The sequence below is a fragment of the Lethenteron reissneri genome, chromosome 3 (genome assembly GCF_015708825.2).
Source record: "Lethenteron reissneri isolate LAM-NWPU_2019-01 chromosome 3, ASM1570882v1, whole genome shotgun sequence".
Classification (NCBI taxonomy): Eukaryota; Metazoa; Chordata; class Hyperoartia; order Petromyzontiformes; family Petromyzontidae; genus Lethenteron; species Lethenteron reissneri.
Genome location: NC_083781.1, coordinates 10012956 through 10040831, shown reverse-complemented (window position 1 = coordinate 10040831; position 27876 = coordinate 10012956). Strand labels below are relative to the sequence as shown.

The 27876-nt window shown below is 49.9% G+C and overlaps 1 protein-coding gene across 4 annotated transcripts in view; it reads right to left on the bottom strand.

Annotated features, from left to right (window-relative positions):
- Positions 1-27876, bottom strand: part of TRRAP (transformation/transcription domain associated protein) — a 137482-nt gene that overhangs the window by 62274 nt on the left and 47332 nt on the right. For all 4 annotated transcript variants that reach the window (XM_061557410.1, XM_061557420.1, XM_061557429.1 and 1 more), the window contains 12 exons: positions 27562-27761; positions 24003-24124; positions 23432-23645; positions 21903-22076; positions 20946-21092; positions 19918-20037; positions 17952-18251; positions 16991-17128; positions 15600-15712; positions 14389-14524; positions 4562-4949; positions 1218-1483 (listed from right to left, as the gene is read on the bottom strand). In XM_061557410.1, the coding sequence (XP_061413394.1) occupies positions 1218-1483; positions 4562-4949; positions 14389-14524; positions 15600-15712; positions 16991-17128; positions 17952-18251; positions 19918-20037; positions 20946-21092; positions 21903-22076; positions 23432-23645; positions 24003-24124; positions 27562-27761 (2318 nt within the window). The remainder of the gene's footprint in view (positions 1-1217; positions 1484-4561; positions 4950-14388; positions 14525-15599; positions 15713-16990; positions 17129-17951; positions 18252-19917; positions 20038-20945; positions 21093-21902; positions 22077-23431; positions 23646-24002; positions 24125-27561; positions 27762-27876) is intronic.

The following is a 27876-nucleotide window of genomic DNA, read 5'->3' as shown; positions in this document are numbered from 1 at the left end:
CTGTGAATGGGTATCGAACCCGGGTTGTCGGGGTCTGGGGTGCGGTACACTAACCACTGCGCCACCGCTCCTCACTGTGGCACCACAACCACCAGAACCCCTGCAAACCTGGAGCCAATTACAATGGTGTCATTGTTAATGAATTGCAGTCACAAGGTAACTGTAATTTTAGCTAACAATCTAATTTGGTCTGTCAAAAGCAGCGTTCTTTCCATAGCACGTGATCATGATCAGTGGCGACCTTACGAGGTGGTCACGAACAGCACTTTCCAAACGGGTGTCGAAGGTCAAACGGGGAATCGTTGGCATCATGTGCCGTGTGTGCGTGTGTGGTTATTGATGGTGCAATGATTGACACAATATTTGTTTAGTTATGTGTCTGCGTCAGCAGTGGTGCACAAGCACAAATACCAACAATTTTTTTAAAAGTTCGTCAATAACACTGCCACAAGGGGAAGTAAAATAAAAATACGAGATGATGTTTCAGGTAATGGTCCTTCTTCATAGTAAAGATCTCTGCTATAGTGAAATAAATTAAATACTTAGGTCTCAACCACCATCCACACCCTGACCAATTAACACCTCATTTGTTAGTTGTTCCACTGTACTCGTTTTCTAAAATATTTGTTTTTTGTATTTTTTTTGTTGATGCTGCTGTGCTCACAGCACCTTTGACCTGATCTGTCTGCGCATTCGGACAGCGAGATTTGGACCTCGGTGCTTTGCGGTCAGCGGTCCATTGGCCTGAAACTCACCTACCCCAATCACTCACCTACTCATACCCACCCACTCACCTACTCAGCGGTCCATCGGCCTGAAACTCACCTACCCCAATCACTCACCTACTCATACCCACCCACTCACCTACTCGGCGGTCCATCGGCTGATAAACTCACCCACCCACTGACCAACTCAGCAGTCCATCCGCCTGAAACTCACCTACCCACCCACTCACCTACTCAGCGGTCCATCGGCCAGAACTCACTGCCGCTGCATGTTCGAGACTCTTCACAAACATTTAACCAGTTCAATTTAAAATTGAAGGCAGAACTGTTTAATAGAGCTTACAATTTTACGAATATAGTGTGCTCGTGATAACCTAGGTGACAAGAGTTTGCAAACGGCTAAACGGGACCCATCGTCCGTGTAGCAAACCAAACAAACTCAACACTCACACCGCCCCCCTCCCCCTAATCCCTCCCCCCGTGCCCTCTCACCTGCATGCACTCGTTCTTGCCCATGACGCCCGCCATCTGCAGGTAGCACTTGACCTGCTGGCGTATCTTCTGGAAGCAGTCGACGATGGGCACGGAGGGGATGGTGTGTATGCGGCTGAGCGAGTCCAGAGCCACGCCAACGAGGCCCTGCTTGCGGGCCATCTTGCCGTACTGGATGATGGCGGAGGCGGAGGCGTGCACGCCCAGCAGGGCCTGGCTGCCGTTGGGGTCGCCCTGTGAGCACGCCTCGTACGACGTCACGATCGCTGCGGGATGCACGCACGGGGAGACACGCGAGACAAAGCGCCGACATGCGTGTTCGTTATTATGATTGTTATTAAACGGTAAGTCCTTGCTTAATGCGTGTTCACGTAACGCATTTTCACGACTACGTGCTGCTTGTATTGCGGAACACTTTTGGCACAACGTGGAAAGCGCACCGTTACAACGCAGAACCACGCCCGTTATAACGCGGTCTCCGAGCAGCTACCGACAAACTACTTTCTTGCGCTACGCAGCCGAGCAAAATGATACAAAAACACGTCCCCTCATCTCATCAGCAATTCCTCGCTCAATGCGTTTTTTGGCATAACGCGGCACTTTTCAGGAACTCATCTACCGCGTTCAACGAGAGATTACTGTCATGGTAATTTCTACTTGTGACCCTGCTGTGTTGCCGCCGTACACTATTCGCTCGCTCTCGAAGGGAGAGAGAGAAGTAGAGGTTGAGTGACTCCGAGGTGCGAGGAGGAACCAAAGACGAGCGGGAAGGCAGCCACGCGGCAGGTCGCCGCCAACAATCGCCAAAGCTCTGCGGTCCTCTACCATATTCGGTGTTATCCCAGCTTAAATATACGCTCCAAGCCTGGTGGTGTTTCATTCAGACAGTCTTTCCGACAGACCTGGTCTTCACCTGAGGATGGCTGCTTGCGTTGTGGCCGAAACGTCGTGAGAATTATTTTATTATTTTAATTTTATTATTTCCCTTCTACGTGACTTTACCGAAAGAACCAAGAAGAAGAAAATGAATGGGTGTTCCCACTTGGGAGGAAACCGGAGCATCCGGAGAAAATCCACGCGTGCTAGGGGACAACACTCACTCTTATACAGACGGAACAGGTGGAGGCCACATTTTTGCCGTACCACCTTCGCCTGGCGAGCCATGGCACGGCTCCTCCTCGACACCCACAGGAAGGGCGTTTCGCAACTTTTGTGCGAGTGGACTCACAGTCATCCGTTTCCATCTGTACGGGAACAGAGTGATGCACCCTCGCGCAAGGCGTAGGGGTTTTTCCCCGCGTGTTCCGGCTTGGCTGAAAACATCTTAAAACAATAACCCAATGCAGGATCCCCTCCGCAAAAAAAGTCCTGGGACTCGATGTGGCTTTCCTGGATAAATAAGCAACATTCTAATTAAATAAATTTGATTAATTATCATCGATAACCCTCTTCGCCCCAACCTCCTCTAGGAAAGCAAAGGAAATGAATTGGTAACGATGGAGTACCGTGTTCCCCCATTACCCCCCCCCCCCCCGCGCGACTGGCAAGGTGCCACCAACCACTGCTGCCCAACGGAGGGGAGAAGTTGGCAGACGGAGGGGAGAAGTTGGCAGACGGAACGGCGCAGAAATGCAACACGAGGGGTTCAAGTCCACCGAACTTGCCCAGCGATTGCATTTCTTTAAATACGACACCGCCGATCTCAAGCGGTGGGTGGGTGGGGGGGGGGGTCCTCATCGCTGGTTGCTCCCAGGGCTGAGAGAGGACTTTGGCGGTGGGAAGGGATGAATTTGTGAGATTTATGAGATGGGACTTTGTGAGCTTTACACTATGAAACGTGCAGTGGAAACCAATGGACTATCTGCCCATGGAATGGTGATGATGATGACACTACGGGACAGAACTTGCCGGGGTATAACAATGGATGTTGCTCCATTACCTCTTGCTGTGAGTGCCATTACTGTGATGGGTATTCTCGGGCACTGTGATTTCTCCTCCAACGTGCAAAACACTCCTTGCGCCACCACCGTCTGGCTATACGATCACTACGCACCACCACCACCATCATCACTACCACCCCCACACCACGACTACCATCATAACTACCCACCACCACCACCACCACCCATGGCATCATTCCTATGATACACCACCACCCATTGGCGGAGCACCCCACTGAAGGACTCTCTTGGAAAAGATTCTCGAGACTCACCGAGGCTTTTCTTTATCAATAAATCACGTTATTAAAACAGAATTTATCGGGTGGGATGACGCACTTTGGTTCCTGGAAGGTCCCTACAGGCCTTTCCATGGCCACATCTCTCCGGCATCATCAATAATTAAATGCACCGCACTTAACCTGCTTTGCACATCAAGCAAAACATGAAAAATATATTCCTTTAAATGGTTTCGCTACGCCTGGCATGGGACTCTTTTTCAATGTTAAATCTTTCGCCTATTTCCAGTGAAATGGTTTCACAGTACAATCGCAATGTTCCCGCAAAGACCAAGGATTTCGTTACGGATTTTTTAAAATCTCCATCAAAGCCCAAACAAACTGAAAAGCACGAAAAGCCACATACTCAGAATTGCCGCGGTGGTGAGATGTTAACTTCCTCGCTTGGTATGCAGGAGGTCGTGGGTTCAATCCCGATCCTAACACCTGTATATTTGAAATGATCACGTGGATTTTTCTATGGGTCCTTTGGGTTTTCCCTCCATATTTAGACTATATATTCTTTTTATTCCCAGGTAAGGCCCTACTGAGCTATGAATCTCGTTTTTTTTTAAATGACAGCTCAACAAAGTGGCTTATCATGTGAAAGTTTATAGCAACTAAATACTCTAAACGCATATTTCCAAATGTGGAGGGAAAAACCGGAGGACCCGGAGAAACATCCATGCAACCACGGAGAGCGAGACACGCAAACTCCAAATAAACAGCATCCATCAGGGTCGGGATCGCATCCACAGCCTCCTGCATACCATCCATAAGAGGTTTTTGGGTTAGAAGAAGAGAAATATAAATGTCTCGTTAAATCCGCCACCATCCGACACAGCCAATTAGTAGGGTTTGTCAAGTAAACAAAGTGCCAATTCGTTGGCACTTTGGAGAGCAAATCTACAACATTTACAATTCGAGTACGACGTTGCGTCAGTGATTACAACTAGCATCATTAGGCGACACCCCAGCCGAGGGAGTTAACATCTCGTCACCACGGCACCCCCACCGCTGTGTGAGAGCTCCCTAGGTTACCGTGTTGAAATTCTGAAGACATTGCAAAACGCTCGACATTTCCAGCGGTTGCCGGAAATGCGAACCAAAACCGCGGTGCGCCACGCACCCTGGTAGTGATGCTGGCGCCACATGAAGATGCTGCTCCAGTGCGACAGCGTGTCGGACACCATGGGCAGGCGGTTGCGCCACGTCTTCACGATGGCCTTCATATCGTGCAGGCTGTTGTGGCGGCCCAGGCTGCCGGGCTGCAGGCCCGCGTGGATCTGCGCCGCCTCCTGCAGCTCCATCACCTGCTGCGCAGCCTGCAGCAGCGGCGTGTGCACGTGCGACACCACCTGCGGCAGGCGGCGCCACTCGCGGATCGCCTGCCCGCTCGCCGTCTCCACCAGGCGCTCCACGGCCGCAAGGTGCTGCTCCTCGGGGTGGCACACGGCCAGGTAGCCGCGGTACATGTTCACCTTCCAGGCCAGCTCGCGCGGGCAGCTCGACTCCACCTGCGGACGCGGGGGGAGGGGGGCGTCACGACACGGGCACGTGGGCATGAGTTACCATCGCTGGCAGCTCTAACAATAACGACGTCAGAACATTAATCTTTTAAAACTATTAAACTATTAGTTTTTTTAGCAGGTAAGGCCCACTAAGCTATATGGCTCTTTTTCAGAAGCGACCTGACCAGAAATTATAGCTCAACGTAGTGGCTTACCATGTGGAAATTTATCGCAGCAAAATACTCTAAACGCATGTTTCTCAATGTGGGGAGAAAAACCGGAGGATCAGGGATGGAACACACGATCCTGCATATCAGGGCAAGGGAGATTCCATCTCGCCACAGTGGTGCCCCAACCACGATGGCGATGCCCAACTCTCCTTCGTGAAGGAAAAATTAAAGATGCCGGTAACAGCGGTGACATTGTGGCCATACAACTGAAACTTTGGACCCATAGCGTAAACCATAGATTATACACAAGCCACAGTGGAGAGATTGTGGGCATGCAACGCAACCTGTGGACCCATATACTCTCTCCTGAATCCCTCTCGTGACGAGCAGACTGACATTGCCATTTAGCTCCTGAACATATTGCCATCATGCGCAAGAGTAGAATGACATATCTAACGTAACATAAAATAATTATTCGCGTCATTTTGCAGAATATAAGTAACAACGGATCAGCAGTCAAGACACGTACTTCATACATCTGTGTCCCCACACATTTAATGCAACAATACTAAAAAAAATTTTTGACGCAACCCATCGGCACCACGGCCTTCTGGGAGTGTATCATTTCTGCAGCATCGATTCAGTACAAGACAATATCGGGACCCGTTTTGACACTCAAGTGTCTCATCAGCAGCGTCAGCCTTTCTCGAACCAACGTCGGTTAACTGCCAGTTGTTGTTGGCAAGGCTTCATTTCATACCTGGAGAGTGCCTTTGCATAACAGGGGATAACACTTAAGAATTCATTTGTGGTCCTGCAATCTCCTGACCAGCGGACGAGTGAATATGACGTTCAAGGAAAGGGAGTGGCAGCACACTGCACGATGTACCCACTGACCCAAGATAAATTCCCAGCAAAGGCTATAACATCAGTGGCGAGTGACATCTGCACCAATCCCGCTTCCCACCTACTCCGCCACCCCCACCACCACAGCCTGCCAACCTGCTGACCAACGTTGTGCGTACGTCTGTATGTTGAACGTCTTTCGCACCGAAAGTGCGGTGAAGTGCGGTGAAGTGCGGTGTCGCGAGCCGCATGACCGACATTGTAAAGAAGGAGGTGGGGGAGGCTTTCATTTCCCAGATGGGTTTATAACAAAGGTCTGAATATTATTACCTTCATTCTAATTAATTGTAAACAAAAAAATATATTAACCAGCAGTATGCCCTTCTGCACACGCGAATGCGTACATGAAAAATGAAGTGGTGTTAAGCTCGCTACTGCTGGGGGACATTAAGAGCTTCCGGAGATAATGCCCCTACTTGCGAGTGTAATGGCTAAATATACCTCCCACGATAAAAGACAATATTCCCCGCAGCCAATGGGGGCAACCTTTGAAAATGAGCGTCGGCAAGCCTCGGAATATTTCCCTGCGTGAATATCCTTCATAAATAAGCAATTTGCGGTCAAAACGAATCCGCGCGGCCACCGCGCGTTATTTTGGTCACCGTGGCACGTGACGTCGATATTTAAAGAATGAAATCGCTCACTTTGTACAACTTGAAAGACAAACATGATGAAGAGGAGAAGAATAACCAGATATGGATATGAGACCACGCGCCCACCTATTTCGGCCAGTTCGATCCCTCTTAGGGCCACCGGTTTGAGAGCAAACTCGCAATACGTTCGTCAATAACACTGTGGCCCTAAAAGAAAACCATACATGTATCAAAGTGAAGTTTCAGGCTACGACTCTTCTTCATTGCCTTGGGCTATAGCAGCAAAATAAAGAAACAAATGCCTGTCCCTGCACATAATAAAAGTGTAAAGTATTTTACAACATACTCTTAGGTTTTTTCGTTAAAGTCACGTAGGTAAAAAAAATAATAAAATAAAATAATAATAAATGAAAATAACTAAATTAAATCACGTTTCAAAAATACTGTAATTGTACTGGAGCAGTTACACCTGATGAAGGAGGCTTGTGTTGCTTCCGAAACGTCGTGATTTAATTTAGTTATTATCATGTATTATTATTTTATTTTATTATTATTATTGTTATTATTTTTTACCTACGTAACTTTACCGAAAAAAACCTAAGAGTATGAATCCTTGCAGTCACGAAAGCTTCAAATCTAGAATATATTTTACAACATATCCCAATCAGCCGCACAGCCTCCAGGGAGCACGGAATTTCAGCAGCATTTGGTCAAACACAAGAAAACTATGGGACCTGTTACGACACTCAAACGTCGCATCGGCAGAGTGAGGCGTGCTTAGCAGAGGGCTAATGAAGAAGGACCAATACGTGAAATGTCACCTCTTACGCATATATATTTTTCTTTAAGGTCACGGTGTTATTGAAGAACATGTTGGTTGCATTGGTATGATTTGTGCTTACACACGACTGCCAAAGCAGCATCGCCAAGTAGAAAAGAAACTGCTGGGAACCATTTCACCACCAAAAACCACAAGTAAACCACACACAAAGACAAAAATCCCCCGTATAGCCTTAACAGACTGTAGGGGCAAGTGCTGATAGCGAGCACCTATGAAGGCCGGAATGGTACACGAGGGTTTTGGGTGGCCAGCACAATGCCTTACTACCTTCATCTCCCCAGTGACAATGTTTACACACCGCACACCAGGTACTCATTTGAGGCTGAGTCGACCTAGGGGAGGCCCAGGATCGGTCTACATAATTGTCACTGGTGTTGGCCGTGAGCGGGAATGGAACCCGGGTCGCCGGGTTCATAGCGCAGCGCGCTAACCGCTACACTATCGCTCCCAAAACCACACGCAGACACACACACACACACCTGGTATACGATGACAAAGATTCCTCACTAAGCCTTATAGACCCGGTCGGGCAAGTGCTGTTAGCGAGCACCCAGTAAGGTCGGCACTACGCACGCAAACCTTTCCTATACCATGCACTCCAATCATTTTTTGTAACACTCTTTAACCTTCCCTACTGGACATCTGTGAAAAAGTGTTTCATAGCTCATCGGATTCCTCTCCATTCTAAATAAAGATTCTGAATTCTGAGAAGTGGCACAGAAAGGAAAGGTGCTCGCCTCGAGCCTTCATTCTCCTCTAAGTGAGCGCGCGCGCACACACACACACGGACACATGCTCGGCACTAAATGTTTTAAAAGACAACTGCAAAACATTGCCCACGATAAAAAAAAATCCTCGTCTTCATAGTGAATGCATCTGGAAGGCGCCTGCGTGGACGGGAGGGGGGTGGTGAGGCTGGCTGTGAGTGTGCATCAGTGAATGGAGCCAAGCATCTCACGCACGCCGCCGCTTGTAAAACGTTTCCAAGACGTGAGCTCGATGATGAGGCTGCCCCACCTCCTCTCCCCCATTCCCCCCTCTCCCCCCCCCCCCCGTTTCGTACGCCTGCAGTGTTCCTTTATTCATATATGTTGCCACAGATGAAACTCACTGGGCAATAAATGCTCGTTTCCAATTGGGACCTGGTGACACCAGACACTTGGCAGCGGCGAAAAGAAAAGCTCAATTAATAACGTCCATGCAAATAAACACGGTAATGATCACCCGCTGCGACCACAGCTGAATTTCAGACGCAAGTCCACACAGGTTGAAATCATGTTCCTTCGACAGAGGCTCTCCCTCCCCCAAAAAAAAACGTGCGGGGACACAAGCCGCCGCAAAATCCTGCCGCTTGTTGCCCGTTCCCATGGACCACTTCCCCCGAGTGCCGCAACAGCGGAGAGGAACCACGCAACCGAGCAAAACAATCACCAACAATTTTTAAAACATCAACACCACGCTACGGCTGGGTGGGGCATCCTCTTCCACGCAGACGCACGGGGTTGGCGGGCGCGCGCACACGTGCAGCCGCGTGTGTGTGTGTGTGTGAGAATGGTGACCTCTGGTTCCCCTGCACGGCAGAATCAATACTGATAAGCCGGTCACTGTGCAAGCACAAGAGAGCCACCCGTTCGCCCAAAGCTCTGAGCAAATGAACGTGGAGGTGGGGTAGCGGTGGGGGGGGACTGCACTTGCCAAGTGCCACCCGGTCACCACCGTCTCACTCCCGTTGTTGATATTAGCCAGCTTTAGTGGGCAGTGCGCCCTGACCCATTAATTAAACAAATACTATGCCCCCTTTTGCAAGGCAGCACACGTTTGAGGTCGATCTGCGTGCTACGTTGCTGAAACTCGGAATGGAGACACACATACTGTACTCCCGTAAAGATCTCCAGAATTTGTAGTGCAGAGGACCCATAAACATGTAGGGCCCTTCTACCGAGAACCCAAGGCAGATAGTGAGAGACCAATACATTAAAAAAACCCTTTAAACTTAGATGCCCAAAGTTCTTACACCGAGGCCCAAAAACATACATAAACAGATGATCTTAAAATTATTAATTTCATTTTCTCCTAAATAGAAATGTTAATATTCTTGGGTTTTTTCAGTAAAGTCACGTAGGTAAAAAATTTAAACAAAAAATTAATAAAAGTAAAATAAAAAAATGCCTCCGAAACGTCGTGATTTTTATTTTACTTTGATAAATTTTAGTTTGAATTTTTTACCTACGTGACTTTTACCGAAAAAACCCAAGAATATGAATCCTTGCAGTCACGAAAGCTTCAAATCTAGAAGAAATGTTAATACGGTTTTCCCTGTTTAACTGATTTCGTATACAAGTGATGTAAATGTTGTGGGCTTTTGCGCTAATTTATTCAACAACAACGTGCGCTTGTTCGTGGAAATTATCAGTGGCTTCTTGCTACGCCCCGCATTTGTTTAAACAGCAAATACTTTCTGCGGTTAGTGTCGTCGTCAGTGGCGAGCCCAACAACAGCAGAGAGATCACTGTACGATCAATGTCTCTGCGGCAGAGGTAGGAGGAGGCCTCAAGCATATGGCTTCAATTCCCCGCCACAGTCAAGGGATCAAAACACAAGCCGTGATGTTTAAAAAAAAAGAGAAACAAAAAGGAGAGATGAGAGTGGGGGGCGGTGGGGTGGGGTGTGGGTGGGGGCCGGGGGGGGGATGTCAGAGGACAAGAGAGAAAGAAGACAAAGATCCCCCGTGCAGCCTTAACAGACTGTTGGGGCAAGTGCTGTTAGCGAGTACTTATGAAGGCCGGCACTGTACACACGAGGGGGTGGGGGTTGCCAGCACCACACCTGACCGTGTTCGTCTCGCTAGCGACGATGTTTACACACAGCACCAGGTACTCGTTTTGAGGCCGAGTTGACCTCGGGGAGGCCTCAGGACCGGTTCAGATAATCGTCACTGGTGTTGACTGTGAGCGGGAATCGAAGCAGGGTTGGAGAGCAGCGCGCTACCACTCCCCACAAGAGGGAAAGAAGGGCGCACACGTACAGAATCGGCGCCGGTGGTGGCAAAGACTTGCAGCCATTTCCTGGCAATGCTCAATCCCCGCCGCATAATCTCTTTTAAGAGAAAAACCGCGCTCGCAAGAGACACTCGTGAGAAGGCTGCATGCCAGCCCCAATCGATTCCCACACGAGCCAGCTCAATGCCACATCCACCTATTATAATACTCATCATCATCCTCATCAGCCCGTGATTAATCCACTACTGAACGAAGGATTCTCCCTACTCCCCCTCCCACCCCACCCAACAGGTCTGCGCATGGCCGGATTCGTGGCTGCACTGCCACCTCCTGGCGATTACAGGGCAACAACAGTCGGGGGTGTAGAGTCGTGCTGAAAACCATCTCGTCCACCGGATCCCAGAGGTCGCAAACGGGTTTTGATTCCTTACCCGTACCCGTACCCGGCCGCACCAGGGTCGCAAATGGGTACCCGTACCCGGCCGGATACGGGTACCCGTTCCCTACCCGTACCCTACCCGAAATGAGTGACAAACAGTTACTCACCAGTGACTCACGGCCTACCCGTACCCGTACCCGGCCGCACCAGGGTCGCAAAAGGGTACCCGTACCCGGCCAGGTACGGGTAGCCGGGTATCGGGTAGGGTACGGGTATCGGGTACCCGATTGCAACCTCTGCCGGATCCTCGGCCTCCAGAGTGCTGGCTTACGAGCGTGCATCGACACCGTTCACTTACGCCTCGCCGAACCCTTCCCAAGGAATATCGTTAGATTTCAGTCCATCACTCTTATTTTGGATCAATGTTAATCAGGATAGGATAGGTTGTTCAAGCAGTCACGACTCTTGGGCCAGCTTTGACATGTCCGAGTCTCATCAGCAGAGTGAGGCCCGTAACAAACGCCGCTGGGTTCTGTCGATGTGATTTAATAGGGCAAAGAGCCGCCCCCCCCCCCACCGCCCCCACAATCAGCGCAGCATAGCGAAATGGCTAAATAAAAAAGGGCCCTCTTGTTTGAACTGCGGGTAACAACAATTATTTAAAACCCGCTGAAAACCACTGCTTCAGAAGGTTGGCAGACTGGCGGACCTACAGGCCATTTCATTCTTTTGGTGGCGAGACAAAAACCTCGTCTGTTTTTACTTACAGGGGGCGCCACAGTGCGGCGGGATGTTAACTACCTCGCCTGGAATGCAAGAGGTCGTGAGTTCAATCCCGACCCTGACACCTGCTGTATATTTACAGTTTGCATGTCTCTCTCTCTCTCCGTGGTCACGTTGATTTTTTCCGGGTCCTCCGGTTTTTCCCTCCCCATTTAGAAACGTGCGTTTAGAGCATTTGGCTGCTGTGAATTTCCACTCGATAGAGCCACTTCGTTGAGCTGTCATTTGTGGCCAGGTCGCTTCTGAAAAAGAGCTGTACACCTCAGTGGGCCTTCACTGGATAAACAAAAGGAGTTTAGTTTTTTTAAAGTAGTTTAGCTTCACTTATCATTCACTGCCTCCAGCTACAACGGAAAGCCACCATTGAGAGAGACTTGGCGACCAAAGCACTGCATCGGCCCCACTTCGGAACGCTCCTCTTGATGGCATCGGCTGAAACGGCGAGCGTCGTCGTCGACACAGGCTCAAGATGAGCCGTTCACGTAGCCGACACGTACAAGAGCCTTCTTCGCTTACAACACGCATCGCCAGCGAGACGGTGGGGGGGCAACGTAGAAGAGGGGCAGTCGCGTAAGGACAAGCAAAACAAGGCTGGAGCCAGCAGGACTAGTTACCTAGGCGCGTTGCCATGTAACGAATGTTCGACGGAATAAAATTTTTATACGAGTGGTGGGGCGGGCGTGAGAGTCTGGCATGTGGTGCGTGCGGCGCGTGCGCATGCGTGCGCGCACCCGTGCGTGTGCGAGTGCCCGTGCGTGTGCCCGTGCGTGTGCCGTGCGTGCCCACTGCTGCGCACAGCCGAGCGATGCTGTGCCGCCCGTCTCCCCATAAACACAACGGCACATCGCACAGCACGCACGGCACGCAGCGTACACACAAGATGAAGCATCACACTACACACACAACATACGTACGCACCACACGGGGCACGCGCGCGCACACACAACGTGAAACGTGACACCACACGTACCATACATCGTACGTACCAATCTGAGCTAGCGCACCACTCCGCACACGCCAAACACACAATATACAGCATAACAAGCCACACACGACACACCTGTTTACACGCGTGTGCGGGGAACATCAGCGAGTCTTCACGTGTGTTCGTGTGCAGAGTTGGGGAAGCGGTTAGTGCGGTGGTTAGCTCGCTGCGACACGAACCCGGCGACCCACGTGCGATTCCCAGCCACGGCTATCATCGGTGGCGATTATCTGAACTGGCTCTGGACCTCCCCTAGGTGTTCCTCAGCTTTTAAACGATCACCTGATGCAGTGTGTAACACATCAGCACTAGGTGAGGCAAAGGCGGCCGGGCGTAATCAACAGGCGCTCGTTGACAGTACTTGCCCCAACAGTCTGCATGGCTAGAGGAGAGATATTTGTTTTTTTGCACAGCGAGGAATGCGGGTCGTGCAACTGCCAATCACCCCGATACGTTAACCCGTATCATCTGATCTGCATCTGTCCCACGCATGACCTCCTTCCAGCGAGGCCTTCACCACTTCAAGCTGCTCAAGGGGCACCTAGCCTGGCACATGTTTCGTGGTGACGGCATAAATACTTAAGTGTGTGCATGTGAGCATGTGTTGGGAGTGGTGGCACAGTGAGTCACGCACTGCGCGACGATCACGGTGACCCGAGTTCAATTCTCAACAATGTACAACATCATGGGCAAGAGTGACCTCATTCTGTTCTAAGCCTCCCTTTGGCTGACTTGGGCTCAAGTGATGCGACGGTGTGCAAACTCCAACACTGGGGAGACAAAGACAGCAGGGTGTGTGCAGTGCTTGCCGTACCACTTCTTCGTGCGCCATGCTCAATAACAGCACTTGCCCCATGTCTACATTAGCTCTGTGTGTTCGCGTGTGTGTATGTATGTAGATGTGTATGTGTGGGTAGTGTAGCGGTTAAGCACACTGTGCTACGAACCCGGCGATACGGCCAACACCAGTGACGACTATCTCAACCGGTTCTGTACCTCTCCGAGGTCGAAATTAGTACCTGGTGCGATGCGTAAACTTTGCCACTAGATAGACAAAGGCGGCCGAGTATGGTGCTGGCCACCCACCCCCTCGTGTGCCGTGCCATAGGTGCTCGCTAACACCACTTGCCCCAACAGCCTCTTAAGGCTATACGGGGGATCTTTGTGTTTGTAGATGTGTATAAGCGGGTATTTAATGTGCATAAGAGCATATACATACGTATAAGTTTGCGCAAGTGCGTGTGTGCGCATGCGCACAACAACGGAGGGAGGAGGACTGATGGTCACAACAACGAGAGGAGCGCCGGCTGGCTAAAACACAGCAACTTGGCACAGTGGGGAACACAGATGGTACGTCTGCCAGTCATCTCAGTCAGCTGTCCCATAACACCCGTGTCTGTGAGCGAGCCTTCAACACTTCCCATAGCCTCAGAGCACACCAAGCTCTGACACAAGCACTGTGGTGATGTCACCGCCAGTGGAAAATAGCGGCTGTTGTTGTTGTTGCGAATGCATGTGCCTGTGGGAAGCACAGGCGGTCCCCACCTGCCCGTCATCTCAATCAGTGAACCCACAACACCTGGCTCCGTGCCCGTGACCTCCTGCTAATAGTGGAGCCTTCCACACTTCACGCGGCGGTCCTCAAAATGCACCTAGCCTGGCACAAGCGCCGTTGTCACAGTCGCTTACTGGCGTATGGCGGCTCGTTGCTCTGCGCATGTACGTACGCGCGGACGTATACGTGCGTGCGCGTGAGCGATTGCATGTTCGTGCGCGCGCATGTCCTTGCCTGCGCAAGCGCCTCCTTCATGGCTCCCCAATTGGAGACCCTCCAGGCGCAGTCTAGCACGAGGTGGGGGTTCACGTGGCCCTTGGCCTGCCCGTACTCCGTCAGCGCCTCCCACTGGTTGAGCTCCTTGCAGCAGCTGCACGCGAGCACAGGGGAGACACCGATTCGAACAGGAAAAGGTAAAAAATGAAGTCCTGAAATCGCTTGCTCCCGCCACCACTGGTGGAAGGACCTCCGCTAACTAGAAGCCCTAGAGGAAGCCCTGTCGAGAGTTTATGGCCCTTCGAGTGATGTGCCCTACCCAAGCCCACGTACTTTCATCATCAGTTTGAACGATGTCACCAACCTGCCTATGTTCTCGAATTCGTCCGTTCTTCCTTCTGTTCATGACTGAGCATCTGACCTACATCTAGTAGAACTACACCCCAATCCATCACCAAGAGGGGGACTTGTTATGGTATCTCTACAGCCAGGCCGTAATCAATCTACTGCTGGTAGAGGTGGGAGTACACAACCTTTGCCACATGTACAAATGTTTAATTTGAGAACTTCTCATCAGGAAGGAGGTGGCCGCCAGGTGGATTGTAGGTCACTCAACTTGGATGAAAGCTCGAGCATTATCTCCTTGAATTTATGGGTTTTCTCCACGGAGGCTTACTCCCCCACCCCACACACACAACCTGATGGTCAAAAAACTAAATTGGCAAATCGTGAAATACTTGGGACACGTCACAATTTAATGTTTGACTGTGTCGGATTGAGGGAGATTCTCACGAATGACGTTGGGCCAGATCATGAACGTAGCCCGACCCAAAAATCAACAACGATGAACGAGACCGATCGTCTTCTTGCGTATGGCATCATCATCATGAGGATGATGATGACGACAATGATGATGATGATGTTCCATTACCCCGAGCTCTCATACTCTGATGGTGCATTGTCTTTGAGTTGTGCGCCTTTTGGCGTCATCTGGTCCAACACCATGTGAGACTAGGCTCTAAGGAAAGCTGTCTCGGGTGTGGACCAATCAACTTCAAGGACAGTGCATACATTATCAGAGTTATGTTTTTGTTTGCATTATGACTGCAGGTATTGTGGTCTATGCAAACATGACTCCTTGTAGAAAAGGTATCAGTTTTGTTGCCAGATGGAAGGGTAAAAAAACCAATTACCGATGATGATGTTGTCTATGAGAAGGAGGTGCTTACCGAATCCAGTGTTCCTCCCACAGCTGATACTCGGGGAAGACGGAGGGGGAAGCGTTCCCCTTCTCGTGCTCCTTCCTTGCGTGCTCCATCGCTTTCTCGTACATCTCCTGGGCCTGTGGGCGAGGAGGGCGGAGAGCCAAGGGTCAGCCAACGTCCGCGTACCGTCACCACGCCAACTCCCGTAAGCCACGCATCGGCGGTGGCTTTTGGCTCGGCCATCGTGCGCTTTCAGATGCGCTGCTGGAGCGATGCATTTTTTAATCATCTAGATTGAGGACTCATTTATATAGAAATTTATTTTTGTGTTTAGTTTGTTGTCCTTCGCCCCGTACCCCCGATTAGCTCCATTGGCTACGTACGGTGCAAAAGAAATTCAACATTCATACATATATACGTTGGGCTTTTTCACCTGTCCAGTCTATCATTCCATCCCTTTGTGGGCATCCTCTCATTCTTGTGCGTCCATCTGTCCATCCACCTAGATATTTAGCAGTCCTATCGATCCATTAATTCATCCATCCCTGCCCATCCATCCATTACATTTATTCATCCACCCACTCATTCATCTGTCCATTTAAACATCCATTATCCTATCTATCCTCTAATTAATCTAAAAGCACTGCACCCATCCACCCAAATTATCTGTTTATACCATCCATTCATTGACCCATCCATGTGTTTATCCGCACCAGTCCTAACGCTTCGATGTAGCCCTCAAGCAGTGACACAAGTTACTGAGCTGTGTGTGTGTGCGCTACAAACCCGGCGACCCAAGTTCAGTTCCTGCTCACGGCCAACACCAGTGACGATTATCTGAACCGGGTTTGGCCTCCCTTAGCTCGACTCGGCCTCAAATGAGTACTTGGTGCGGTGCGTAAAAACATTGTCGCTAGGGAGACAAAGGCGGCCGGGCGTGGTGCTGGCCGTCCACCCCGTGGTGTGCCGTGCCGGCCTTAATAGGTGCTCGCTAACAACGCTTGTCCCAAAAGTATGTTAAGGCTACACGGGGGTTCTTTGTCGTGTGTGGTTGTCCACCAAGCTGTTTGAAAGTCCTCGGTAAGGAAGAGTCTCCGCCACCCCGTGATCTAATGAATCCATCCATCAATCCAGGGCAGAATCCGTGACTCATTAGGGTGTGCTATTTTGGCTCGAACTGTCTGGCAAGTGTGCTGGAACGATAGCGACTCTACACGCCCCAAACACAACAAACGGCTTAGAGCTCTTGTACGGTATCCTGTGGAAAGGAACGGCGACACCTAACATTCCACCACGTACTCTGGGGTCGTCAGCTGAGAACAGCCCTCTGACTGTTTTACTTTTTTAATCACTAGTTGTTATAATAATCTAAAACCTCAATGCCGAAAGTTTCCCCCACATCCGCGTGGCATCACCTGCTCGAAGAACCCGTGCTGCTCGTAAGCGATGGCCGTCGAGGTCTCGGAGAACTTGTAGCGCTTCTGCCAGAGTCCCGCCCACATGTCTTCCTCCTGCAGCTGGGAGTAGAGCTCCGACAGAGAATCCAGAATCTCCTGCATGACACATCAACGTGCGTGTGCGTGCTGTCAGCCGGAGGGTGTGTGGACTTCACGTTTTTGGATTAAGTCAGGTGTGGGCGACCTACGGCTCAGGAGCCTGCGGATCTTTTAAGGACCGCTTCTTAAAGACGTGACGTTATTTATTAAGGACCACCGCCGCTCGTGTTCGCGTGCATCTTGAAATATTGAGCTGTTTTACCGAATTCGGAAAAATGTCTATTCTTGTTATTTTGTTTCTGACCCCCCTGGATTAAGCAGGAAAAAAAAACAACAACAGGAATAATCAGGACCTAGCGATGAAATTTGGACGATCTGTCAACTGGACGCAAGGTCACATGGCCGCACTTTACACGCCAAAAATGGCATCACGCGATACGTCGGCTGACGTCGCGTTTTCGCAAGCAATATAAACATGTAATCCACGCGAAAAAATACACTAAATTGTCGTCTAAAAATAAAAACGAACAAAAATACCTACCTGAAAATCATCACGATGCTTTCCCGTTTCAAAAAGGCTCCGAACATTTTAAGAAAAAATAAATTTCGATTTAAAGCTTTCGTGACTGCAGGGATTCATCTTCTTGGTTCTTTCGGTAAAGTCACGTAGAAGGAAAATAATAAAATAATAAAAATAAAACATAATAAAATAATTCTCACGACGTTTCAGCCACAACGCAAGCAGCCGTCGTGACCGAAACGTCGTGAGAATTATTTTATTATGTTTAATTTTTATTATTTTATTATTTTCCTTCTACGTGACTTTACCGAAAGAACCAAGAAGAAAAAATAAATTGGTTAAATAAATAAAAATATATACCTGCTGCGGCGGCGTGATTGGGTCCTGCTGGTAAACGTCGCCCGTGGAGGCGGCGGAGCGCGGCTTGATCTGCAGGCCCAGCCCGGGGCTCTCCAGCGCCTGCTGCTCCAGGCAGAGTGCGGCACGCAGCCACAGGTTGTGCGTTTTGCCCAGGTGCTTGAGCAGCACGGGCCGAAGCGGCACGGCGGGCGTGCAGTGCGTCACCGCCTCCAGGAAGCAGGCGAGGGCGCTGGGTTGGCAGTCGCGTTGCACCTGGTGGCTCCCGCTGCACAGGAACGGGCCCAGCTCTCCCGACAGGGCCTGTTGGAAGGGTGGGGTGGCGTGGATCGGTGGGTGGGTGGTGTGGGTGGGTGGGCAGTGTCCAGCACATTCCGGGTGACATGGTCAATGAAATTAATTGTGCTTAATTACGCTTATTTAACCCGGAGAGCCTCACTATTTTTCAGGAGGGCCCTGCCATGTTTCAAACTTGGCAAACTCGGACCATGATGCCGGCAAGCCATGGCCTATTCTTGTGATTGACATCAAGGGATATTTAATGTCCACTGTGAAGTAGACAGCTCGCAGTATTATTTTAAAGGTTAATTCACACGCAGTATTAACTAGGGCGGCCGCTGGATTTGAACCGTGAACCTCCGCTGGGCCGTACCACCACCCCAAATGCTAGCATGCTGCCCGATGTAAGTGTGTGTGTGCAAGTCTACGGCGAGTCATTTCCGATTCCTCCCAATGAACGACGATCCACCACCGTGGACGACTACTGGCGTTCCGAGCTTCCTCCGTGTGTGTGACACGTACAAGCCTTTTTGTCAATCCACTGCTGAACGAGGCCCTCCCCCCCATGCCGTGTAGGCCATGGGGGTTGTTTGGCCATACCTCACTACACTGTCCAGAGTGTGGGAGCACAGACGACGGAACCGAGAAAGCCAAACAACTGATTTTGCTGCAGTGCTGCCTTCTGCTGACAACGTAGCCATAAGCAGCCAATAAGGCAATTTGTGCAACGTGTTTGCCCTGCCAAAGACTATCCAGGCTCAATGTCTGCTAAGCTTATGAGACCAGAGATATCGGCCGCACCCCTGATGATTTAATCATGATTACGTGCGTTTCTGTTCGTGTGTGCAAGTCTATTATACGTGGCTTCAAGACTCAATGCGCTTTTATCCACTTACGCGACAATCAACATTACCGAAAAAACCAGAGTATAAATCCTTGCAGTCACGAAAGCTTCAAATCTATCATTAATGCCCTCTACGGGGAGGAATTTCACTCATCTGTTAAGAGTTTTTCGCGCTACAGTTATTTTGCTGTGCCTTTTTTTTACACCTGATGAAGGAAGCTTGTGTTGCCTCCAAAACGTCGTGATTTAATTTAGTTGTTTTCATTTATTTGATTTTATTGATTGTTTTACCTACGTGACTTTACCGAAAAAACCAAAGAGTATGAATCCTTGCAGTAACGAAAGCTTCAAATCTAGAAAGAATTATAATTATTATCTAAGCAAGTCAACAGTAGATGCCCTATGGATACAATTACCCTTGCCATATGAATGTGGACTTTACCCCACTAGCTCTGGGCTGTAAACGGCATTTCAGCAATGCCTCAATGCTCACCTGAGTAGGAAATAACTCTGTACCGACATAAGTTCGTGTGTGAAACCGACGATCGTTATGACCCGTCAATCAATTATAAGACGGAAAAAATACAACCCATATATAAAAGGTGATGTTATCGTAAATGGCCCTCTTTCATAGCACATAGGCATGGCTGCTGCACGAAACCTCGCTTATTATATATATATTTTTTCCTTTGAAGGTCACGCAGCGCTATTGATGAATATGTTGTTCATTAATTGTGCACCACTGCCAACGCAGCAGCAGCAGCGGTTGCCAGGTAATGAGTTGTTTACGAGCTGCTGCCGGTCGCTGGGCAACACGCCACTGCGATGAAAAGCGCGCAGGCTTACGTGCTGCTGTCTCTCAGACAGGATCTTCCAGAGGCGAGGGAACAGCTGCACCCACGTGCGCTCCGCCAGTGGGGTGCTGTTGTGGCACAGCTGCGCAAACGCCGTGAGCAGCAGCCCCGTCTGGAGGGAGGAAACGCGCGCGCAGGCACGTACACACGCACGCACGTACACGCACGCACGCTCAGTACGCAAACTGAAACTAAATTCGGACGGCGCAGTGTGCTGTATCGGTCATGGAGAAGGTGGGGAGCACTGATGTAGGAAGCTGGAAGTGCAGTAAAATAAAAAAAATTTGCACTACCATTAACTGCTCACCACGTAGCTTTACAAGCACCAACTGTGACAACCTTTTAGCACGCGGTTGTCCCCCATGCATGCAATATCCACGCTCCGTTGCTTAGCTCCCAAGATTGGGCACAATTCTGTGCGATTTTGTCACAGGCAAAGGTGCACTAGCAGGTGGGGTGCCCTGGACCAGTACTAATGTTAGCCGTGTCCAAGATTCAAACTCAGGTAGCTGGGTGCATAGTACTGTATGCTAACTACTGCGTCACCGATCCCCCAGAAGCATATACCCAATACACACAATACATGCACATGTACACGTATGCACGCACGCACGCTCGCGCGTAGCTGGCTATAAATACACAGCTCATACTGAAAGCCAGCAAAAGTGCGCATTAATAAATTAGGAACATGCGAGGAACCCCAGCGGCATTTGAGACCCAGAACCAGCGTGCACTTTTGGTGAACCGACGCAGATGTTACACGTGAAAAGGGGGCAGTCAGAGATGATGGAGGTAGGGAGGAACGTTTGGGGAAAACCCAAACAGCTGGTTGACGTTTTGTTAGGAAATAAGGGCGTCCAGGCTGTGTGTTCCAGACCGCCGATAACAAACCCCAAGCATCGTAAGATTGGCAAAAAGACACCGAAATTGACATTAAAAAGAGTTGTCTGGTGACATCAGCGAGGACAGATGGGGGCGGGGGGGGGGCGGCCCGTCGAAGGCGCACGCGTGGGGCCTCACCTTGAGCTCCCTGAGCGAGTCCAGAAACTTGTCGTGGCGACTCGTGAGAAGGTGCAGCTGGTTGCCCACGTCTTTCTCTCCGTGCTCCTTCACCTTGGGCTGGTGGGCCTGGTCGCTCCCGGCCATGTCGATGTCAATGTCCACGTCCTGAGGTGCAACAGAGTCAAAGCGAGCGCGGGCGAGTGCTTGGTGTGAGATTGCCACTTTGCGCGAGCGGTCCGTGACGAGATTGCTCCCCGTTACGGTAGAAACTCAACGCTCCCAATCGACCGGGGATTATGAGCATCAAAAGGCTACGACCGAGTCAATAAAGCAACAAAAAACGAGACACGCCAGACTATACAAACGTACACACTCACAAACGTACAACAGATACACACAATCACACGAGTAAGAATTACAACTTCTACAGCACCGTAACGTGGCAAATGCACGGCACTGTGCACACGGGCACATACACACACATTACTCGCGCACACACACACAGGCATACCCAGCCACACAGACACACAGACACACACAAGCCACAAGATAAAGATCCCCTGTAAATCCTGGAACAGACTGTTGGGGCAAGTGCTGTTAGCGAGCACCTATGAGCGCCTGCACGGTATGAGGGGGTGGGTTGGCCAGCACCATGCTTGGCCGCCTTTGTCTCTCTTGTGGCGATGTTTTCACACCGCACCAGGTACTCATTTGAGGCCGACTAGACCAGGAGAGGCTCAGGATGAGTAAAAAAATTGGCCACTGTGATTGGTCGTGAGCGGGAATCAATCTCAGGTCGCCGGGTTCATATCGCGGTGTGCTAACCACTGCACTGCCGCTCCCCACCACACGTATACACAGACACACACACAGCCCGACCCAGACACACAGACAAACACACAAGAGCCGCAAGCATAAAAAAACAGCCGTGCACGCGAACAAAAGCCAAGCATGGCTGGGTGTGCGGTGCCAAACCTCGTCCTTGCTGTCCGTGCTCTCGCGCGGCTCCTGCTTGACGCGGCTGGCCATGGCGAAGGCGGCGCGGTCGTGGCTGTTGGCCAGGCTCACCACGTTGGTGATGGACGGCAGCGTGGAGCCGTGGCACGCTGTGCCCAGCGGCGAGCCGCGCTCGCACACCGCCAGCAGGAGCTGCGCGCCGTCGACACCACGGAGCCAACGACACGGAGCCAACAGCGGTGAGACGCGGCACGCAAAGAAAACGGTTCTCGTGCGGTAGGAAGCAGTTAGCCAGATGCTGTCGAGCAGTGATCCCAGGTCTTCACTTTAAAGAGACTGCTGGTCTCGATAATGGAAAGTAGGCAGGAGGTGGATACAACCCACCAGGCACACGAGAGCATCGCCCCCAAAATATCCACACAACCCATCTGCTTTAATGCCATCTCGAAGATTATCTCACAGCCCACTCGGTTTTGTTGTTTCCCAAATGTACGAAATCCACAAATGCCTCCGGGCAGGTCCGGACTTTAACATTGCCACGTCAGTCACTTCTGTCACAACAAGAGGCCTGGGCTATCCCAAAACGGTGACTGAGCAAGGTGTTAAAATTAGAAGCGCTGCGTTGTTCCCAGGTCGAGAATATTCCCCTCTACTACCCGATTAGTGGTGCAAAGATACTGGCAGTGATCGATATCATGTGTGGCCCATTGTGAAGCAGTAGTCCTCGTGTGACCACCGGCTGTATTTGACCCACTAGCTGTAAGTTCCCCCAGGCCTGCCCTAGAGTAGAGGCCTTAAAGACACGGGAGGGGTCCCCCCTCGCTCATCACTTGAACACCATCAATGGGGGCTTCAGAAAGCAAATGACAGTTGGTGTGGATGCAGACACCAACAACCAATGCCCATTCAGCACACGCAGTAAGCACGACTTCTTTAACGCAGTTGGTTGCCGTGTATACATTCCAATCGAGTAATTTTGATTTGTAAATTTTCAAACAATGGATAACTTGGACGACGAGGCCAACACGCAATGGCCTTACTCTTGCGAACGACACCACGGGATCTGCAACTTCTGCCGGGAAGCAGACGGCACGCGTTCTTTGAATTGGCTCGTACACCCACAGTATTCATCAGTGGCGGCCGCTTCATCCAAACAGTGAACACCCCCCCCCACATCCCCGCCTGCAATAAGCATCAAACGTGCTCCAGCTGGGCCACGTCACCACCCTGGCGCGTACATCTGGGAGTGTAAACTAAACCATTTTTTATTTTACCAGGTAAGGCCCACTGAGCTACATAGGTCTTTTCAGAAGCGACCTGGCCACAAATGATAGCTCAACGAAGTGGCTCATCTAAACGCATGTTGTTTCTAAAATGTCAAGGGAAAAACCGGAGGACCCAGAGAAATATCCACACGACCACGGGGAGAGAAATGTAAACTCCAATATACAACAGGCATCAGGGTCCGGATCAAACCCACAACCTCTTGTATACCGGGCGATGTGATTAACATCTCGCCACCAGCAACCCTCCCCCCACCATCGCACCTCGACGCACTGCTTGATCCAGAAGTGCAAGCCCATGGCCTCCCAGTTCTGCGAGCAGGATATGTAGAGCAGGCGGTCGTACACGCGCCGCCGCATGGACGTGTCGAAGACCTCGAAGAACTTGGCTCGCGTTTGGGGCTGCGGGCAACGCAGGCCGGCGAGGAAAGCCGGTTCGAGCCGCGCCGTCAGCTCGCTGCCCGCCAGGCTCTCGTCCCTGCACGGGCAAACCACGCGGCAGCAGGAGTGGGGGCACGGGGAACGGGGGGAGGAATAGGGGTTGGGGGGGAGGTAAAGAGTTGGGGAGCAACGCTGATTAATATGCAATCGTGAACAATCCCGCACGACGGGGGACAAAACGAATGACGATAAATTAATGCGAGTTCATCCGAGCAACATTTAATTCCGAGTCGGGTTCTCGGCGACAGCCAACGCCAGCGGGGAGCGATGCCCGAACCGTTCCGAGGCCGTCACTGACCAGAGTGGTGAAATGTGCCATGGGGAGGCTTATTTACTGTACGCGGCGTTGGAGATTCACACTCATAACGCAACAGCTGGCTCCCGCTCATCTCACCGATAGATGTGATTGACGAGGTCGAGGAATTGAGTGTTCAGGTCCAGGTCATCGGGGAAGCGTTTCTCCACGTAGGTCATCATCTTCACGAGCAGCACCGTCTTCTCCCGCAGCGTCGGTGTCTGGAGAATAAAGGGAGGAGGAGTGGGGGCGGCGGCGCAGCGGTTAGCGGACCGAGTTGCATGAACGTGTGTTTATATATTCTAGATTTGAAGCTTTCGTGACTGCAAAGATTCATATTCCTAGGTTTTTTCGGTAAAGTCACGTAGGAAAAACATTAAAAAGTAAAATAAAATAAAAATCACGACGTTTCGGAGGCAACACAAGCTTCCGTCTTCAGGTGGTACCGTCACAGCCACGATAGCTGTATCAAGTAAAAGAGAGATTGCAGGAGCTACCACTCCGTTTATATAACAGAGTGGTAGCTCCTGCAATCTCTCATTTACTTGATACAGCTGTCGTGGCTGTGACGGTACCTCCGAAACGTCGTGATTTTTATTTTATTTTACTTTTTAATGTTTTTACCTACGTGACTTTACCGAAAAAACCTAAGAATATGTGTTTATGTATGTTGAACTTTTTTCGCACTGTACGCAGCCAACCGTGCGAATTGGACGTGCGGCTGAAGGACAACAAATGAAACACTAAAAGCGGTTCATTCCGTGGCATTCCAAGCCATGGACAACATTGATGGCAAGTGAAATCTCAACCAGCCCTGGACCTCGCCAAAGACAAAGATCCCCCGTGTAGCCTTAACAGACTGTTGGGGCAAGTTCTGTTAGCGACCTGAGTGGCAATGTGTAAATATCACACCAGGTACTCAGTGAAGTCTGAGTTGACTGAGGGGAGGTCGAAAACCGGTTAAAATTTTCGCCACTGTTATTGGTCGGGAGCGGGAATCGAACTCGACTTCTCCTCCCTCCCACCCATACCTTATCAACCTCCACTAAACTCACATGCTGCAGTTCGGTTAAATAACACCCACAGCATGGGGCAGCGTCCCAGCGACCCGAGTTTCATTCCCGGCCATGGGGAACATACCCCACCGCATTCGCCAAACATCACGATGACAAACATCACCCACGCGTGCAATGGCATGGTGTAGCCTTCATCCAGTAGTTTGATTGCCAGTGGGGAAGTAAAAATATATCAAAGTCACTGCACTAAAGGGAACTTGCACCCCAATTACCGCATTCGTGGGGTGCGTTCACAGTAATCACTAAGTGGTAATTAAACAACATTGGTCACTTGCTGTCAGCTGGGTTTTATGTTTGGGGTAAAAAAAAATGTTGTTGCCGTTGTCATCAATTAGCGCGCACGATCAATTAATGTGAAGCAGAACAAATTCCCGCAGTGGTCGCAAATACGTCAGGCTTTTATTTGTTTACGTGTGCAAAATTATCGGAAGGCCAAGTATTTTTGTACCCCCCAATTAGTATTTCGCTTGACTTTTAAATGAGGTATATTCTTGGTTCTTTCGGTAAAGTCACGTAGAAGGGAAATAATAAAATAATACAAATATAAAACAATATTGATATAAAACAATATTTGTATTATATTATTTCCCGTCTACGTGACTTTACCGAAAGAACCAAGAATATGAATCCCTGCAGTCACGAAAGCTTTAAATCAAAATTTTACATGAGGTGTTAAAAATGACAACATCAGCCAGAAACGCGATGCCAAGACTGCAGCAGCCACAACCGTAATTATCCAGCAGGACTATTAAAATTATCAATCTTAAACACACGCAAAGTGACATCCATTGTTGAATTACTCCGCGCGTTTGAACCACTTCGTTAATAACCTCGACGCAATTTTAATCAAGTGCCAATTTCCGCAGTGAACTTAACGGTTCAGCATTATAATGATGTTTTTTCAGGAAATCATCGCCAGAGGCATGCGGTCTCAAAAGTGTCCAATCCAATATCGATTATGAAAACAGTTTTTGGATAAAAACAAATGGTTTATCCCCGTTCCTCCACAGTTTGTATATCAATTGTGTTCTTGGCGTTGCGTCGCGAGATGAACATTCCGTTTGGATCTCTCGTGGTGCAGTCCTTCGTGTTAAAGAATGGTCTGTGGAAGCAGATCTCACAGAGCTACCTCTGAGATCACGACCTCTCGTTCACAAAGTAAGGTGCAGCACTTTCCCATCCTCTCAGACACCAAGAATAGTGTCTGTCGCACAACAGGCAAATGTTAAATTTCGATTTAAAGCTTTCGTGACTGCAGGATTCATCTTCTTGGTTCTTTCGGTAATCCTGCATAATGCACGGGCATATGTAGTACTAATCACATTCCTGCATTTCCCATAAATATGCTAAATTCCTCTTGATATGCAATTTTTTTTGTCGAAGCGCCCTTTCCCCCCCTCCCAACCCAGCTTATATATATGCTCCAAGCTCATGTGCTGTTTCATTCAGACGCTGTCTCCCCGACAGACCTGGTTTTCACCTGCTTGCGTTGTGGCTGAAACGTCGTGAGAATTATTTTATTATGTTTTATTTTTATTATTTTATTACTTCCCTTCTACGTGACTTTGCCGAAAGAACCAAGAAGAACAGGCAAATGGATATATTTTTTATTTTCAGAGGGTTGAATTTTGTTAAATTTAAGTTCAGGACCAACTTTAATGCGTTGTGCAAGAGTAACACTAGCACCGAGAGCCCGGTGGGGGTGGATATTGTCAATGTCACGGGGGGGAGAGTCACATGCCCAGCAGAGCGCATGTTTACGCCAATCGTCCGTACAGGTTTCCCTCACTTTAGGCGGTACTTTCCGAAAAAAGGGGCACAAACAGTACACATCTAACAGAAGAAGCTCCTCCCTCTATACCCGGTGGCTTGACACTTTTCGTGAATGAATTTAACATCAACATCGTATGACGATGTTTCACTGAAACTGCTTTGAGCTTCATCAGGTAGTGAGCTCGGAAAATCAGCTGTTTACTTGTCGTTCGCTTTGCACTTTCATACGTAACAATTTCAACCCCTTTAACCAGCACAGCATTCGCTCAATGCCGACGAGGCAGAACGACTTAGAGGCACGCGATATCACAGACAAGCCGGAAGGCAGCCACGCAATGAGCCAGGGCCCCTCCGAAAACGGAGCGCTCGGCAAAGGGAGGCGATGATGCGGGAACGCAATTCGTCAGTGTGTCCTGCTCGAGGCTCTGAGATATCGTTGCAGAGTAAACGAAATGACATTGGTTGAACGTTGGACCGTTCTCTGTTATGACGTTTGGCTGATTTGATTGTCAAAATACGTCATCATCAGCTGGACGAAGGCAGTGCCAACAATTCATTAAAAGTTCAGTCAATTCACGTTGAAATAATAATACAATAATTGACATTTATAAAGCGCCCTTAAACAATCGTTCAATTCGCACAGTACGTGGCCAACCGCGCTGAACGGAGCACCCAGAGAAAACCCTAATTTTTACTCAACTACCTCCTCGACGCCCACAGGTAGGAAGGAAGTTTTACAACAGTTGTGCGGTGATCCACCTGCTGGATCACAGGCAGCCACGTGCAGCAGCGGCGCAGACGCAACTCACCTGGTTGGCAGCCATGGGCGAGTTGTTCTTCATCCACTCCTCGGTGATGCGCACGATGGCGCGCAGGATCTTGGGGTCTTGAGACTTCTCGAGCAGTGAGGTAAGGATGCCCTGCAGGAAGCCCTTGCGCATCTCCATGTTCATGACGGCCAGACGCGTTTTCACCAGCTCCAGGCACAACACGATCAGCTCGCTCGTCACTGAGAAGGCGCAGGTGGGAGGCGGATAAAAGACTCAGGACAACCGTTCAGCCATGTAGCCCATACAGCACCTGTTAATAAGAATGAATAATTTTTGTACATTTGGTATCTGCTC